The 15865-nt window shown below is 42.4% G+C and overlaps 1 protein-coding gene and 1 non-coding gene across 2 annotated transcripts in view; one reads left to right on the forward strand and one right to left on the reverse strand.

Moving 5' to 3' along the window:
- Positions 1-674: 674 nt before the first annotated feature.
- PAPSS2 (3'-phosphoadenosine 5'-phosphosulfate synthase 2) overlaps positions 675-15865 on the reverse strand; it is a 79680-nt gene continuing 64489 nt past the window's right edge. Inside the window, exons 8-12 of the mRNA XM_019938306.3 lie at positions 14165-14370; positions 6203-6338; positions 4676-4944; positions 3371-3600; positions 675-2563 (exon numbers count right to left, since the gene is read on the reverse strand). Coding sequence (XP_019793865.1) covers positions 2422-2563; positions 3371-3600; positions 4676-4944; positions 6203-6338; positions 14165-14370 — 983 coding nt within the window. The 3' untranslated portion in view covers positions 675-2421. The remainder of the gene's footprint in view (positions 2564-3370; positions 3601-4675; positions 4945-6202; positions 6339-14164; positions 14371-15865) is intronic.
- On the forward strand, positions 8381-8511 carry LOC117308589 (U6atac minor spliceosomal RNA). The gene has a single exon (XR_004522685.1). It is a non-coding gene; the product is annotated as a U6atac minor spliceosomal RNA (small nuclear RNA).

Genomic DNA, 15865 nt, shown 5'->3' on the forward strand with positions numbered 1-15865 from the left:
TCGCACTGCCCTGCACTCCCTCAGCACCACTTACATCTTTATCTACTTACACATTCCCTGCTCTACTTTGTCCAGGTGCCAGCAAGTAAGGATCTGGGGAGAAAGAGGAAGCGGTAACAAGTGGCACCTTTGAGCTGGCTGTCACACCAGTTTTGTTTGGAGTGAGGACAGGAACAAAACCTTGCATGAAGCCTTCAGGACAGAAGAGAGGCAGGGACTGAAGGAGGGAAAAAGCCCCAAAGCTGCAGGCCTGTCTGAAGGCCACTGAAAGTGTGGGTGGAAACAGGTATCCTTTCTGCATACACCAGTAGCAACTGCTGAGGTGAGTGGAGGTGTGGAAGAAGCACAACTGCTTCTAACCGTGCTGGTGAAACTCTGTGGAGGCACTTTGAAGAAAAGGGAACAATAAGTTAGGAAAAATTTTTAAAGTTTGTCAGATCCCAGTGCACTGAAATCCTGGGGTGAGGTCCCTGAGGAACTGTAGTGCTTGGCTGAAACCACGTGTCATCCACATGGAGAGCACAGTTTAAAAGATGACAGGAACAAGGGTAAACAGCCTCTTGATTATGGTCTGAAAGAGAGCTGCTGTTTCTCTCCAGTTATACAAAGTCACAAGGGCTTCAACCAACAGATGTCAATGCACACTTGATACGAGATGCAGAAAAGACTCAGCCTTCGTTTTGAGAAATTTATTAAAATAAGGACAAGCATCAGTTGTACATAGAAATAATCATTTGCACTAAGTGGTACTCAAGCAGAAGAGCAGTTTTAAATATATTAAAAAAAATCACAAAATACATTGGTTAAGGCACCTACATCTTGTCTCATGTTTTCAATAAATATGCTGTTTTTTAAAAAGGCAGTAGTGAGGACCTCTGATTAAAGAATACAGGCACTGTGCTATTAAAGATAGTCATACTTTGCTGTGGCCACTGTGATTTATTCTCAAAAGAACTTTCATTAGCTTGGTTTAGCATTTAAAAAAACAAAACTGAGTATGAAAAAAATCACAGTTTTCTCTTTCCAGTCTTAAGTCTCTTCCAGAGAGACCTATGTACAAAAGGTACTATTTCTTCATATATTCCTTAGTAACAAGGAATTATGCAGAAGGTGCAAGAGTGCCTCCCAGAAGGTAAAGCCATCAGAGGTTGAATGCTTCAGAACAGCATGAGTCTTTGGGAAAGTATTTTTTTCAACTGCAATAAAATCAGCTGCATTTAGAAAACTCCGAACTTTACAGCATCCAAGAAGTGCCCTCTGTTCAAGGAGTTTTGTTAAGCAGTTGAGGGAAACCAGGTCCAGCTCCTGTGTTGTACAGGGTAGACAAAGCAGCAGCCTGGGAGTCAAGTGGCCTGGGTGCTCATTCAGTGCCACCAGTACTTCCAAAATGCCAATTTGGCACTTTTGTTACAGTGCTCATTAGTTCATTGAAGCCTGTGCTTGTGCATCGTCTTAGTTTGATCACCTGTAAGATGAAAAGTTTGGAGCTTCCTGCGTTTTTGTCCGGTTCCAGCAGCTCGCTAGTCTGATGGTCTGAATTGTTTTTGGTCACAGCTGATGCCGCTGCAGGTAATAGGCGCAGCCTCTCCATAGACACAATGACCACAGCAAAGAGGAGAAAAATTAAATGTCCACAACATTGCCAGATTGTTTGAGGCCTGGGTGCAAATCTTTTCATCAAAGCCCTGTATGCTATTTAATTCAAAGACACCGTTTAACTGGAGTTACATTATTCACAGAAAACTATTAAGACTTCTTTTCTTATTAGATAATATAACTTCCGTGGCAGAACTAGGTTGCATAGATCTCTGAGATTAACTTCACATTTTCACACATTTGGTTTCTCCAGTCAGGTCATAGTTCAGCAACTAAGATACTGGGCAGTAAGGCTGGATACGGGCACGAGGGAAATACTAGCAAGAATCTTGACATGAGCCACTCCTCATTTGGGGTGAGATTTTCTAGGTTTTTTTTTTTTGTCAGCTGTATAGAAGGGGCTGCCCATCTCATTTCCTTTACTACTGGTATATGACATGGGAGAATGCAGGTTGGCAAGACTTAAGCTGGGAGACATGCTTTACTTTTTGGCAAGTAAACTAGACACATGGTCAAAGCTTTACGAAATCTGGGACCTACTGCTCAGATGCAGTAGAAAATACAACTAATTTCATTCTGAAATAATAATATTGCTTTTACCTGCTAAGGTTTGGTCTTCAGTTTTACTTTATATATATATATACACACACGTGTGTGTGTTTATATGTGTTGACTTTAAATTATAGAGAACATTTTTACGTCATTATAAAACATTAACTTTAAAGTCAATCATTGAGAAGCAGTTGGATACAAAGCATCTAATCACAAAAATAGAAAAAGAAATCACAGAGCACTTCAGAAAGAAACTCTGGTGCTGAAGGGCATTTAGTTGTTCTTCTCCAGGGACCTGTAATAATCTGTCAGGACTTTCCATGCTTTGGGGGCCATGAAGCCATCTGGGGGATTCTCTCCTTCCCGGGCCAGCTTCCTCATACGAGTTCCTGAGATGAAGTCAAACTCATTGTGCCTGTCAGAGGGTAGCAACAAAGAACTCAGCATAGGTAAATAACATCTACCTTGAAGATCCCAGGAGTAGGATGGGTTCTGAGACCACATTTTTTCTTTCTGTAAAATGCTGCATCTTCTAAAATAAGCAATTCACTAAATCTTCAGTAAAGGAACTGGCAGAAGAAAGGGAAATCATGGCAGCTACCCATTCAATACTGTGTACCTACTCAGTTCATGGGAGGCATCTTCTATTAGCTCTGCCTACTTATGTGAGCTCTGAGCGTGGTGCGTGCTCTATAAATGCTCATTGAAATCTTTTTCTGTGTTTACTTCCTTTCACATAATGTGCCAGGCACTCAGTGCATGCTCAAGGAATGTATGTTAAAAAAGAAATATTTATGGACCATCTACTGTATGCAAGGGGCTGTGCTACAACTTCAGGGGGCACGAAATGTGCAAGACCAGGTCTTAGCTTTCAAGGGACTCTCATTCCAATTAGGAGCATGTGGAGATGTACTGGGGAGCTCTCCAAAATTTTGCCTCATCATTCCAGCTGTACAGATGTTGATTTAAAGAATTTTCCTCTGGGGCTTCCCTGGTGGCGCAGTGGCTGAGAGTCCGCCTGCCGATGCAGGGGACGCGGGTTCGTGCCCCAGTCTGGGAAGATCCCACATGCCGCGGAGCGGCTGGGCCCATGAGCCATGGCCGCTGAGCCTACACGTCCGGAGCCTGTGCTCCGCAACGGGAGAGGCCACAACAGTGAGAGGCCCGCGTAACGCAAAAAAATTAAAAAATAAAAAATACAAATTTTCCTCTGAAAACCTACCTTGCTGGATCATAGAAGTCCATGGCTTTTTTGGCTTTGTTGTAGGCAGCCACTCGGAATGGAATGATTTCCACAGAGGTGAGGCCAGGGGCCATGGTCAAGACCTTGGCCCCATGAGTAGGTTCATACAGGTCTTTCTTGGTCTCAGGGTGGGGCATTCCTGCAGGGTCCCGGCCCACAATGTAGAAATTGGCCCCTGCAACCATCCGGGACCTGCAGTGCCATTGGACCTAGGAAACATCACATAAAGGACATGCTGGTCATCACTGGCCAATCCTGTGGGGTCCCTGTTTACGGAGACACCCCTTTATTCTGCTTTAAAAGTAATTCAGCGATGTGGGTCAACTAATAATTGCAAGGAAGTCAGTGAGGTGTTGAAGACTCCTGCTCTTGTCATCTTTTTGGTTATATTGGGTAGGATATAGGAGCTTTAAAGATAAGAATCCTCCCTCTTAGACCATGAATTTATATTTCCTAATCTCTCCAGACTAACAGACCAGTGACACTCAGATCTTACTGTTCCACAGAACTATGTGGATTTTACTTTCCAGTTCCTCCCTATTCAAAATAAATCACAGTTTAAGGGAAATTACAAACTCCAATATCTCTTTACCATCTGACTGTCAGTAACAAGCAAATTAACCTTCATACGCAGACATTGATTACATTTCGACACAGCATTGGGATTTCAAAATAAGTTGCCCTCTTTAGAGCTCAGATAGAAATATAAAGGACGGGGAAGAGAGCCAGGGGCCTGGAACTTTGATCTGGTTGAAGAGAATTAATTCATTAAACTCAGTTTGGAGCATTCCAAAGGGTTGAGACCTTTTCAATTCATCATAGTTCCTGTAAACTTGTTGAAATCCACTACACTGGGGGTGCAGTGGGACAAAGAAAGTCTCTGTTTGATAGGCTCAGTGTGTTATGATGAAAGGGAGACATTAAGGTTTTAACGACATCTTCTCCCTTCTAATATAGCTCACCGAGCATGGTGAATCACTTAAGAGTAACTGGAACAGCTGAAATACTGGGCTAGATACATCTTGCCCTGTAACCCAGGTAAGCTGTGTTAAACACCTCGTTCACATACCAGCTTCCACAGTCTCAAAGGCAGTGTATGACAGGTTTGATTTGGTGTTTCTAGCATTTTCACAAATACTATATGGAAACATAATTAAGTTTGATAAAGTAAAGAGACCAGAAGATTTTAGAATCTGCTCATGAAGAAGAATCCCAGAAACTCACTGGCTCGTCTAAGTAAAATTAGATGCTGAGTCCCATAGCCCAGCCCAGGGAGCTGCTTACCTCTGTGGGGCCAGCATACAACATGGGAGATGGGAAGATGGCCACGATGGTGGATTTGGGATCTAGAACCTCCTCCTCGAGCACAGCTGTGTGCTGCTTCATCCGCCAGTCCAGGGGCACATCATCATCCTTGGTCCAGCCCCCCAGGGGGTGCAGCAGGAGGACCGGGTGCTTGTAGCCTCTCTCCAGGAGCCGGCGGCGGGTGTCCTGCATCAGCAGAGCATGGCCGTTGTGGACAGGATTGCGCAACTGGAACGCGAACACTGCGTCTGGGAAAGGAAAGCAGAAACAGCACGGTCAAAGACATGCACTGTCTGCAAGAACAGAAACGAAAAGGTGCAGCTGTGTCTATTGTTCAGTGAACTTGTTACATCCACTTGCTTTTAAGGACTGGCTGGAGAATCCACCTGGACCTTTAGGGGTGTTACTCGGAAGGTACCAACCAGTGCCAGACTGCTTAGACAGGAATAGGACACAAAGGTAGGAAGCCCTAAAGGGAGAGCCTGACTCAGAAATGAACATTTGTTGCCAGGACCTTTCCTACAAACCAAGGCTCAGGCAGGGGCCAGTATTAATCAGTCCTCTTGCACCCTGCTCCAGCCTCATTTCCCTGGGAAGTGAATATTGATAAGGAACGTTTTCTGGGGTCTGTGCAAAAGTTTAACAATTTAAAGATATAAAAATATTTCTCCTTCACTTTAGGGAAGTCTTCAGAACTACTCCAATTAGTGATGAACTCCTGAGAGCCTTAATTTTTCTTGTTATGAAATAATATATATCCATCAGAGAAAACTTAGAAAATACAGAAAAGCCCAAAATAGAATTTAAAAATCATCCATCATCCTATCATTACTTTTTCTCTCTCTTTTTCAAAATATGTGAAGTGAAAATCTTCCCTTCCCCTTGGTCCCGCTTTACCCCTAGAGGTAGCTGCTGCCATCTGCAGTTTGGTGCACATGCTGCCAGAGATTTCTGCTACACACAGAAGTAGGTTTGAGTTTTTAAAGCAATTATTACATTTTATTTTGTTTTCCAGAATTATTCTATACATACCGTTCTGCAGTTTGCTTTTTTTTTTTTTTTGCGGTACACGGGCCTCTCACTGTTGTGGCCTCTCCCGTTGCGGAGCACAGGCTCCGGACGCGCAGGCTCAGCGGCCATGGCTCACGGGCCTACCCACTCCGCGGCATGTGGGATCTTCCCGGACCGGGGCACGAACCCGTGTCCCCTGCATCGGCAGGCGGACTCTCAACCACTGCACCACCAGGGAAGCCCCAGTTTGCTTTTTTTACTTAATAGATATATTTTGGGTATCCTTCTGGGTCAGTGCATATTTTTAACTACTGCATAATATTGCAGTAGTTCAACTTTATAAGGTGTTTCCATATCAACAGACATATCAATAGAAGATGATAAAAATTTTCAGCTTTTCAAAACTATAAACATGCTGTTTCCTGATAATCCTTAATTCTGTAAGCAGAGGAGGGTTAGGAGTATTAACAAATGCCGTAGAGCCAGGCTACATACCAGCATTCATTTGTTTACATTTCTGTTTGAGCTCCAGAGGTGTCAGGCGGTATTGGTCCAACCCATCATTCCACCGTATTCTCTCCAGCACCTGAAGGTCACCACCAACCAGCCAATCCCCACTTTCCATCACCATCTAGAAAGACCGTTATTAAAGTTGTTAGTGATTAATACTGTTTTCCATTTTATCTAAAATTTTTTCTTCTTCTGAACCAATCTTGGCTTACTTGAAGAACTGCCTTCAGTTCTTCAACATTTCAAGCACAGTATTTATCAAACTTGTTGGTCTCTCAAATCCTTTATTACTCTTAAAAATTATTGAGGACCTGCAAAGAGCTTTTGTTTATATTGGTTATATCTATAATTTTCTGTATTAGAAATTAAAACTTAATTCCCTTAAAAATATTTATTGACTTAAAGCTAACAATAAGTCTATTAAATATTAACATAAACATTTTGTTTTTTACTGAAAAATATTTTCCTAAAACATAAGAGAAAAATGGCATTGTTTTACATGTTTGCAAATCTCTTCATTATCTGACTTAATAGAAGGCAGCTGGATTCTCGTATCTACTTTTGCATTTATTCTGTGGCAATATGTTATTTTGGCTGAAATATGTAAAGAAAATTCAACTACAGATAGGTAGTTGGAAAAGGGAAGAGTATCTGAATAGCCTTTTTCTATCATGTGGATATTCTTCTTTGATATAGAATATTAAATAACCTAATTTAAAAATCAGCAACTTTAACAGACATTTTTCCAAATAGGATGTACAAATGGCCAACCCAACAGGGATATGAAAAGATGTTCAACATCACTCATCACTGGAGAAATGCAACCTCACACCCATTAGGATGGCTACTATCAAAAACAGAAAATAACAAGTGTGGACAAGGATGTGGAGAACCCCCTTGTATACTGTTGGTGGGACTGTAAAATGGTGCAACAGTATGGAGTTTTTTCAAAAAATTAAAAATACAATTACCACATGATGCAGTAATCCAATTTCTGGGTATACATCCAAAAGAATTAAAAGCAACGTCTCACAGAGATTTGCACAACCATATTCATAGCAGCACCATTCACAATAGCTAAAAGGTGGAAGCAACCCAAATATCTATTGAAAGATGAATGGATGAACAATGAATGTGAATGGTATACATACAATGGAATATTATTCAGCCTTCACAACAAAGGAAATCCAGCCAGAGACTACAAGGGGGATGAAACTTGAAGACATTATGCTAAGTGAAAAAGCCATTCACAAAAAGATAAATACTGTATTTTTCCACTTACATGGGTATCTAAAGTAGTCAACTTCATAGAAAAAAGAATGGTTGATACGAGGGTCTGGGGAAGGGAAAGAGTTGTTGTTTAATAGGTATGGAGTTTCAGATTTTCAAGATGAAAAAGTTTTGAAGATCTGTTTCACAACAATGTAAATATACTTAACACTACTGGATAGTGCACTTAAAAATGGATAAGATGGTAAATTTTATGTTACATGTTTTTTACCTAAATAAGTAAATAGATAGATGGTAGATAGATAGATGATAGATGACAAGACTCATTTTTCACTGAGGTCACTATACATACTCTACTTTTCGATATCCAGTCTCAGTTGAAAAAGTGACTTCAGGGAAGGGTGGGTAAGGAACAGAACATGGAGACTTTTAGAAAGAACCATCTATACATTGTCCCACACTTTAGATGGCCCAACTCTGGCGTCTTCAATTGTGCCCCTTCTGTCAGGGCAAGGAAACCCTGGTGGGCAGGCCCACCTGAAGTCTGCATTTACTCTCCACCATGAGATATGTACCTGGGACATTCAGCCTGGGGTGCCCACAGGCAGACCCAGAGGGCCTCCACAGCACGGGGCAAGGCCAAGCATAGAAAGAGAAGGAAGGGTTGGCTGCAGGCCAAGAGCCAGCTGTCCACACACTACCATGTTCTGGTACAGAACCGAGAAGCCTAAATTTGAACCTGGCCTTCCAGATTGTGATCAAGGCATATTGCCAAAGTAGAAAGATAAAACATATTTAAGTTTATTAGTTAGATAAGTAACTTTTAAATATGGTATTGGGCTTCAGCTCATATTGTTACCCTGGGTTGCACAAATATTAGGTGTGAACCTGGTGTGAAGAATGGTCAAAGTAATGAAAAAGAAAAGCCTGACAGTGTTTGATGAAAGGAGAGGGTTGGCACTTTCCTTGACAAGGATGGATGGAAGAGGCCCCAGGCCTGACAACACACATATGGGTAATGCATTGCCACATTGTCACATTGTGACATCTAACCATGGTTTTTATGTTGTACATCTGAAACTTATACATTGTTATGTGTTCATCTTATCTCAACCTGAGCAAAGAAAAACATGACAACCCTTTGTGTTTTCTATAAACTTAAATATGTTCCGTATGATGCTGCAGTGCCACAAGTCACGACTGAGAGCAGGTGTCTCTCCTCAGTCATTGAGACAAACATTACAGAACGTCTTACTTCTCAGTCAATCATAGTTGTGCAGTCATTCCCCTGATCAAATTCCATAACTGCCTTTTGCAGTGTCCAAGGAGTGTGGCCAGCCTGTAATGGCAGCAGAAAAGAGGGAGGCAAGAAAAGGGGAGAGAAAGCTGATTGATTTATGACACCAATTCAGAAGACATCAAGGTGGTGATGGTATACCCCTGGTTCAATTTCCTGTCATGGCCAGATGTTGGAGTTTACAATGACTTGCATTCCAGAGGTTTTCAGGGAATGGGAGGTTGGGCTAGAGCCAGGGTTCTCAACAGAGGGCGATTTTGCCTCTCCTGGCGACACCTGACAATATCTGAAGACAACTGTGACCATCACAACTGGAGTGGGGAAAGGTGTGTTATTGGCATCTAGTGATTAGAGGCCAGGAATGCTTCTCAGTATCCTACATTGCACAGGACAGCCCCCGAAACAAAGGAAACCCTGGGTAGAGAAAGGGTGATTTGCAAGGGATTTGCTTGCTTTTTCATGGACCCCCTTCTAAACTCTGTGCTCAGGAGAATCACTTAACAAGAATATTGTCAAATACCCATACCTAGACATTTACTTTCTCCTCATTGCTTAAACTGCAGATAAAATTTTGAAAGAGTTACCCCAGATCCCTGGGCATGCAGTAACTCATTCTGGGCACAAGGGGTCCACCCTATATTGTTCTATTGGCAAAGGCAATATTGAACCTGTTTCATTCACCATCCAGCCTAAAAATACATCTGGAAAACAATGCTGAAACTATGATTTTGGCATTTCTGGGATCAGGAGGGACAGAGAGCATCTCTATCCCCAAGGTGGCTCAACTGTCCCCAGAACTGTGGTCCAGCTATCAGGAAGGGAGGTCCAGGGGCTCTAATTTCCAAGGGCTTTGTGGCCCATAAGTACCCACTTCCTTCCAAGCCTCCTGCCAAAGGCACGTGTGGGACCACGGCTAGAGTTTGCAGAACTGGACACACGTGTGAGGAACAGGCTTTAAGGGAGTCTAGTGAAGCAGTGAAAGAGGAACGGGGCTTGGAATCACAGACAACAGGAATGCAAAAAGGAGAGAGGATGAGCTCAAACACTAGGATGAAGACTAAGAAACCTATGGTGAACAGGCTGAAAGAGGGCAAGGAAAGGAACAGTGGAAATAACCTAGAGAGGAAGAGGGAATGTGTACATCAGGAGAGGAGCTGCTGAGGGTGGGAAGGTGTGACAAAGAAAGTGAGGAGGCAGGAGTGGAAGGAACAGTGTCCTAGGCTGAGGGACCAGCACATGCAAAAGTGTGACAGAGGATGATATAGTGACCAGCTGAGATGCTGGAGGGGAATATCTTGGGCGGTGGTGGTTAGAGGTGGTAAGGTGAAGTCATAGCTTTATGTGAGCTCCCAAATAAAGCTTGAACGGTCCACTCTAGCTGAAGAATTGGAGAGGGGCTTCGAGGGGAGTAGGGCAAGAGACAGGGAAGAAATTAAGTGCCCTGGCCCAAGTTGCAACAGAAGTGAACACCTTCAAGCAATACCTAGAAGGCAGAACTGTTAGGACTTGGTGACTGAATGGACAAGGAAGAAGAAAGAAGGAAGAATGACATCCAGTGTGGTATATATGTACAATGGAATATTAGTCATAAGAATGAAATAATGCCATTTGCAGCAACATGGATGGACCTAGAGATTACCCTACTAAGTGAAGTAAGAGAGAGAAAGACAAGTATCATATGATATCACTTATATGTGGAATCTTTAAAAAAATGATACAAATGAACTTATTCACAAAACAGAAAGACTCACAGACTTAGAAAACAACCTTATGGTTACCAAAGGGCAAAGGTGGCAAGGGGAGGGGTAATTTAGGAGATTGGGATTAACACATACACACTGCTATATATCAAATAGATAATCAACAAGGACCTACTGTATAGCACAGGGAACGCTACTCAATACTCTGTAATAACCTATATGGGAAAATAATATGAAAAAGAATAGATACATGTATATGTATAACTGAATCACTTTGCTGTACACCTGAAACTAACACAACATTGTACATCGACTATACTCCAATATAAAATAAACATTTTTTTAAAAAAGAAATAATGCCATTTGCAGCAACACGGATGGACCCAGAGATTATCATACTAAGTGAAGTAAGTCAGAGAAAGACAAAGATGATATCACTCATTTGTGGAATCTAAAAAATAATACAAATGAACTTATTTACAAAACAGAAACAGACTCACAGACATAGAAAACGAACTTATGGTTACCAAAGGGGAAGTGGGGGGGAGGGATAAATTAGGAGTATGGGATTAACAGAAACACACTACTATATATAAAATAGATAAACAACAAGGATTTACTGTATGGCACAGGGAGCTATATTCAACATCTTGTAATAACCTATAATGGAAAAGAATATACACACACGTATAACTGAATCACTTTGCTGTACACCTGAAACTAACACAATATTATAAATCAAGTATACTTAAATTTAAAAACTAATACTTTGAAAGTAACACAGAAAATATATATTTTTTCAGAATGCCAGGAGATGTACACTCAAAACTGAGGAAATTCATTATGGAAAATAAATGTTGTTGATCTCATGATAAAAAAAGAAAAGAAAAAAAGAATGACATCTAGGTTTTGGACATGGGCCACTGTTTGGATGGCGGAGCTGTTCACGGAGGTGGGGGACACAGGAGGGGGACAAGGCTGGGGTGAAGTTGCCCATGTTGAGTGCGAGATGCTTGCAGGATCTATCCAGGTGGAGCCACACAAGAAACAGCTGCAGATAATTATCTAATGCCATGGTTCTCAACCTTCACAGTATATTAGAATCACAGGGAGCCTCAAAACTCACAATACCCAGACTGAGCCCAAGCCAGTTAAATCAAAGACTGTGAGGGAGAGATCCGGTCATGGGTAATTTTTTTTTTTTTTTTTTTTTTTGCGGTACGCGGGCCTCTCACTGTTGTGGCCTCTCCCGTTACGGAGCACAGGCTCCGGACGCGCAGGCTCAGCGGTCATGGCTCACGGGCCCAGCCGCTTCGCGGCATGTGGGATCTTCCCGGATCAGGGAACGAACCCGTGTCCCCTGCATCGGCAGGCGGACTCTCAACCACTGCGCCACCAGGGAAGCCCCGGTCATGGGTAATTTTTAAAGCTCCCCAGGTGATTCTGTTGCTCTAACTAACGATGTGGTCTTCATTGAAGGGCTAAAGGATATAGAAACTCTCATTCCTATCCTTCATTGGGAAGTCATACTCTGTTCTCTTGGTTTCTACATCTGTAAAGTGGGAGTAATGATTCTTAGGTGCTTCACGGGAACATTGTGAGAAATAATTACCATTTGAAAAAGATTTGAGATCCATGGATGAAAGGCAACAGGGCTCCACTAAGCATTATTTTTACAAGTTTCACCCGCTCCTCTCCTCATGCTCGCATCTGTGACACGTCACGTGGTTCCATATTAGTGAGAGGGTTGGGAGGATTTGAATGGAAGGTCAGGGTAACTGCAGTGAGGGGATATGCAACAGAGGTAGACCGTTTCCTCGGTGACTCTGACCATTTTCCATGCAAATATAACTCCCAGTGCCACATGGAAACACAAGAAGGCCCATAATTACTTTTGGAAGGAATTACTGTTGGAAGGTTTGGGGTTCTAAAACCAAAAAAAACATGTTTAAGTTTTACGGTGAATTTCAAGGTGCTAAAAAATGTCCAGTGAAGACAGTTCCTTTCCCATAAACACACCTTCAGTGCTCCAAGTGTAGCTTATACAGGGTGAGTGGTTTTCTCTCTGGTTATCCATGGCCCATTTCTCACCATTAGCTCACTAGGACTGTTTACAGAGTCCTTCTAATGACCTAATGCTACAGAGTCCCTGACTATATTTTCAAGGCCACAAATCACACCCCCACTCTCCCTGCCATCGAAAACATTCTGACCTCCAACTGCCAGCACGTGATGCAAGACAAGATAAACATAACTGTTTTCGAGCTTCCTTAGTTGTTTTTTTTCTTTTAGTGCTAACCATGTATATGTGGATGTTAGGCCCAAAGAGTGGAAATATCTGAGCTGGCATGAAGAAAGGCCACTATTCTTTAGGTCACTGAGTGCAGATAAGAGCTCAAACCTAAAGGATTATGATCAGAAAAAGAATGAGACAAAGATATAATTAAGGCTCAGAACACAATTCCTCAAATAGCTATTGTCCAGTAATTTCAAGGCCTGTCTCCCAGCCTCTTGGAGAGAAAATGTTCAGATGGCTCTGAGCTTATCTGCAGGGTGGCTAGTTGTGTCCAATAAATGAGGAGCTGCTTTGCTCCCCCACTGACCTCTTGTGTTCCACCAGGGGCCTTGCAAAAGCCCTCCCTACTTTGCAACATTTCACAACTGAAAAAACCAAACCAAACCAAAGGGAAGTTTGTCTGACAGATTTGAACCGTTTTATTCAAACATCCATTGTGTACAGTCTCAGAGCTGGAAGAGATCTCGGAGTTACTGAGTCTGGCCCCCTCCTTTTATAAATGAAGAAACTGAGGACAAGAGAGAGGATGTGCCTTGTCCAACCACAAGGCTTTTTAGAGTCTCCTGGGTCTCAGATGGTTCTCTATTACCTTTGAACTTTCTGAAAGTTAGTTACTCCAGCTAGGGAATCACTAGTATATGTCTTTTTAAATTTCAACCCTAATGCTCTAATCTCAGATAAGGGATAGCTTTTGCATTCAATTTCACATATTTTTCTCTATGGGAAATGAACCACACCCAACAATTCCTCTCCCTGCAATCCCAGCCCATCACCAACAACAATTAGAAGCTGTGAAGGAGGCTGAGGAATTTTAGTCTACTTTGCCCTTAGGCAAATTGACTCCAAAATAATCCTAATCAGATGAACACATTTTTCAATCTGATGAAAATGTGGTATTTTCCCTCCGGAAACTCTGCTGCTATCTGTGCTTTTTGTTTATTGAAACAATGTCCCCCACCACCCCCTCCACACAACAGCCACAGAGCATGAACTTCCAGTCTCTTTCCAGAGGTTAGCTGGATCCATTCTGTAGGAAGAAATTGACTTCCCTTGTGAATTTCAAGATGGACAGGGCTGCAAGCTCTGGCTGTGGTTTTGTGCATAGCATAGCTATGATTCTGGTTCTCCCCTCATGATGTTAGACTAAATTATCTCCCCAGTCCAGTTGTTTCCCATTTAGCTGAGGGAGTCACAGCCATCACAGGATCTGAGGACTCAAGAGACCGTTTAGACCAGCCCTCCATCAAAAAGTCATTTCTTTGCCCTATCTAAAAACATCTCCCCAGGCAAAGCTTGCAGGACCTCCCTTGGAAACGCATTCTTCCATCTAACCCCAGTTTTTCTAAGTCCTTCTCGAAGGACTTAAAAAGAATTATTTTTATCCTAAGTTGAAAGAAAGACCTTCCAAACGTTATGCCACTTACTTTGATGTAGGGGTGTTTTGCACAGGTTGTGCCCCACACATGGGAACAACGCTCCTCTTTTCTGTGTTCGTAGAATTCAGGGTCTCGTAAGATAGCCACCTTCCGTCCTCCGTGTGTCAGGACAAACTCGCTGCACCCTTGCAGCCGTGTCTTATCATCCGCGGAGACGGGCAGCACGACGGGGATGCTCATGTTAATCACTCCGTCTGTGGAAAGTGCCATTTGATGCATGAATGTGGGATACAAGATGTGGGCTCCTTTAAAGAGGAGTCAAACGTGCACAATGTCTCTTCCAGACATTTCCTGCAAAAGGCATTAAGACCTAACTCTAACATGGTTATGTTGGCTACACTAGTTTCTCTAGCGTCTGTGATAAATCCTTTGAGAAGAGGCTTCTCAAAGCAAAAGATGGAGCGTTTGTGAAAAATGGGCTGTTTCAAATTGTAGGGGTGGCTTCAGTAACTGATTTCGGGGTGGCTCCCGAGGGGGTGGCTCCCTTCGGAGTTCTTTTTAAAATTTGGTCCTGACCTCAACACACTAGGAAGCTTAAAGCCTTTAAAAATCCAACTAGATAAAATAAAGGTTGGCAATGCCCTGCATATCTGCGAATTCCACACCGGCAAATTCAACCGCCTCGTGGATAGCAAACCTTATACAGGATCCACCTTTGGTTGAATCGTGGATGAGGAACTCGCAGATGCAGAGGTTGGACTGTGGGGCTGGAGCGTCTACAGATTTCGGTGTCTGCATTGGGTCCTGGAACCAACCCCCCTCAGATTGGGAGGGATGACTGATTTCTTAGTGAAGCCAGATAATGTAAAAGAAATCACACAGCTGTTTCTCCCCTTTTGTAATGGTGCCCTAACATTCTAGCAAATATGTCAGGCTTTCAGTTGTACTTACAGTGAGAAAATGGGGGCACAGAATTAAGTGTATAACATTAAAGAATATCAGGGAGATTTGGGGGGAGTTGCCAAGTTCAAGACTCAGAAGGGAATGAAAGGAAAGTGAGTAAAAACAACATTCAATTTGTTACCCAATTTAAGCTCATACTGCTTGCCGCTCCACCGGCCAATAAATGGAGAAATGAGTTGCCGGGAGAAGGAATAGCAACTTTATTTGGAAAGCCAGCAGACCGGGAAGCTGGTAGATTCGTGTCCCAAAGAACCACCTTCCCTGAAGTCAGGCTTCTTTTATACTAAAAGGGGAGGGGATAAAGTCAAACATTTTCTGGTTCCCGTCAGACTCTGAGGGGATGTTAATTTCTTCCTCCCCGCGGTCATTCACAGGTGGGCTTAGTCAGGATGTTTTCTGTGAGCTAAACAAAGGTCTTTTAGCTTAAACTTCATCACATGAGAGGCAGGGTTCCCAGAGATGGGCCATTATGTATAATTTAAGCTTATAGGCAACATCCCTTTAGGGATTAACTTGTAAAAGCAATAGAATAAAAAGGTTAAAGTAAAAGAAACAGATCCAATGTGGAGTAAAATTTGTTCTTCCTTATTACAAACTCAGGATTTCCAAAAGAGGAAGCAAATGCTGTTATTTATGGATTGGAGAAAATGTACCATAGATTAATGAAGTCTTTTAAATCTAACTCAAAATCCAACATTTAGACCACTTCTGATAGAGTTAAAGGTCTGAGATCTGAGTTCTGTTTCTTTGGGGCATCATACTCCCCCATTAGCTATGAAACAAAAG

This window comes from Tursiops truncatus, chromosome 16 (assembly GCF_011762595.2).
Source record: "Tursiops truncatus isolate mTurTru1 chromosome 16, mTurTru1.mat.Y, whole genome shotgun sequence".
NCBI classification, from domain to species: Eukaryota; Metazoa; Chordata; class Mammalia; order Artiodactyla; family Delphinidae; genus Tursiops; species Tursiops truncatus.